The 1,848-nt window shown below is 40.8% G+C and overlaps 1 protein-coding gene across 1 annotated transcript in view; it reads left to right on the plus strand.

Moving 5' to 3' along the window:
• Window positions 1-1,848, plus strand: part of PABPC1 (poly(A) binding protein cytoplasmic 1) — a 54,921-nt gene that overhangs the window by 13,278 nt on the left and 39,795 nt on the right. Inside the window, exons 11-13 of the mRNA XM_023518224.1 lie at window positions 1-95; window positions 1,164-1,248; window positions 1,755-1,848. The exon at window positions 1-95 is cut by the window's left edge and continues 76 nt beyond it. Coding sequence (XP_023373992.1) covers window positions 1-95; window positions 1,164-1,248; window positions 1,755-1,848 — 274 coding nt within the window. The remainder of the gene's footprint in view (window positions 96-1,163; window positions 1,249-1,754) is intronic.

Raw genomic sequence — 1,848 nt, forward strand, 5'->3', positions numbered from 1 at the left:
CTGCTGTTCGCACCGTTCCACAGTACAAATACGCTGCGGGAGTCCGCAATCCTCAGCAACATCTTAATGCACAGCCACAAGTTACCATGCAACAGGTGTGGATTTACTGATTGTTCTTTACAGAAACGACAGTCTTAAACTGAAATTAAAAGATTTGTGGCACCTACATGCTATGAAAGCTTTAAGCTATCTGGAACACTTTGTGAATTGAAGATAGTATGTAAAAATTTCTTGTGTCTTAGAGATATTAGACAAACAACCAGCAGCACCCATCCTGAATTACTTAGGTGGTTTTTGGTTTTGTTTTTTTGAGACAGAGTCTTACTGTATCACCCTCAGTAGAGTACTGTGGCATCATAGTTCACAACCACCTCCAGCTCTTGAGCTTAAGTGATTCTGTTGCCTCTGCCTCCCAAGTAGCTGGGACTACAGATGCTGACCACAATTCCTGGCTACTTTTTTTTTTTGGAGGCAGTTTCACTTATTAACCCTTGGTGGAGTGCCGTGAAGTCACAGCTCACAGCAACCTCCAACTCCTTGGGTTTAGGTGATTCTCTTGCCTCAGCTTCCCAAATAGCTGAGACTACAGGTGCCCGCCACAACGTCCGGCTATTTTTTTTGTTGGCTATTTTTTTTGTTGCAGTTTGGCCGGGGCTAAGTTTGAACCCACCACCCTCCGTATATGGGGCCGGCACCCTACTCACTGAGCCACAGGCACCACCCTGCCCAGCTACGTTTTAGTTGTAGTTGTCGTTGTTGTTTGGCAGGCCTGGGCTGGACTTGAACTCACCAGCTCCGATATATGTGGCTGGCGTCCAAGCCGTTGAGCTTCAGGTCCAGGCCTCCTTAGGTAGTTGCAGAAAAGAAACGATAAAGGAAAGTTAGTTTAACTGCGAGACTGAGAGTATTTGCTGACCCTGGGACTGAAGCATGATTCCAAAGAATCATGGAATAATAAGAAAATGAAATTAGATCAAATGTGATTGTACCTAATTGAGCATTTAGGTGTTACTAGCTACCTTAGCTTATATTTCTAAATTACTAAGCTTCTCTTAATCCCGGGAAAATGGTAATCTTTATCACTTCAGTGGTTGTCCATTGATGACTATTTGTATTTGCCCTTCTATACTTGCAACTTACGAGTTGTCCTATTTTATATGTAGCCTGCTGTTCATGTACAAGGTCAGGAACCTTTGACTGCTTCCATGTTGGCATCTGCCCCCCCTCAAGAGCAAAAGCAAATGTTGGGTAAGTACCTTTCTCCCCTGTGTAGTTATAAAGAAATTAGAAATTTTAACTTAGGCACACTTTGCACCTAAAAATGACAGGGCAGAGGAATTTATCTGAATTGGCATGATTATCATGGCACATTTGGTCTGCCTGACTTAATGAAAACACTGGAAGGCTAATGAGAAAGTATGTTAGTAATAAATGGATAGAATTTGAGGGCATTACTTATGGAGCCTACTCCATGTTTGGGAGAAGAAATTTGAACCAAATAAAAAGACAATTTTGAACTTTGCTTGAGCGTAGATATAACAACCTAATAGTAACAGCTTAATTGGCAAATTAATAATGCCAAGAACTAATTGCATTGTGGTAAATCTTACTCTGTTCTTCCCTTAAACAACGTAAGAAAATAGTGGCTTATGGGTTAGCATATATATGCTATATGCAAATACATACTTGAGTTTAATAAGAGTGCCATTAAAAGTTTTTTGATTTAAGGAGCTTTTGAATGTTTTTGTTTCTAGGTGAGCGGCTATTTCCTCTTATTCAAGCCATGCACCCTACTCTTGCTGGTAAAATCACTGGTATGTTGTTGGAGATTGATAATTCAGAACTTCT

This window comes from Otolemur garnettii, unplaced genomic scaffold, assembly GCF_000181295.1.
Source record: "Otolemur garnettii isolate 467f Iridium unplaced genomic scaffold, OtoGar3 scaffold00004, whole genome shotgun sequence".
Taxonomy (NCBI): Eukaryota; Metazoa; Chordata; class Mammalia; order Primates; family Galagidae; genus Otolemur; species Otolemur garnettii.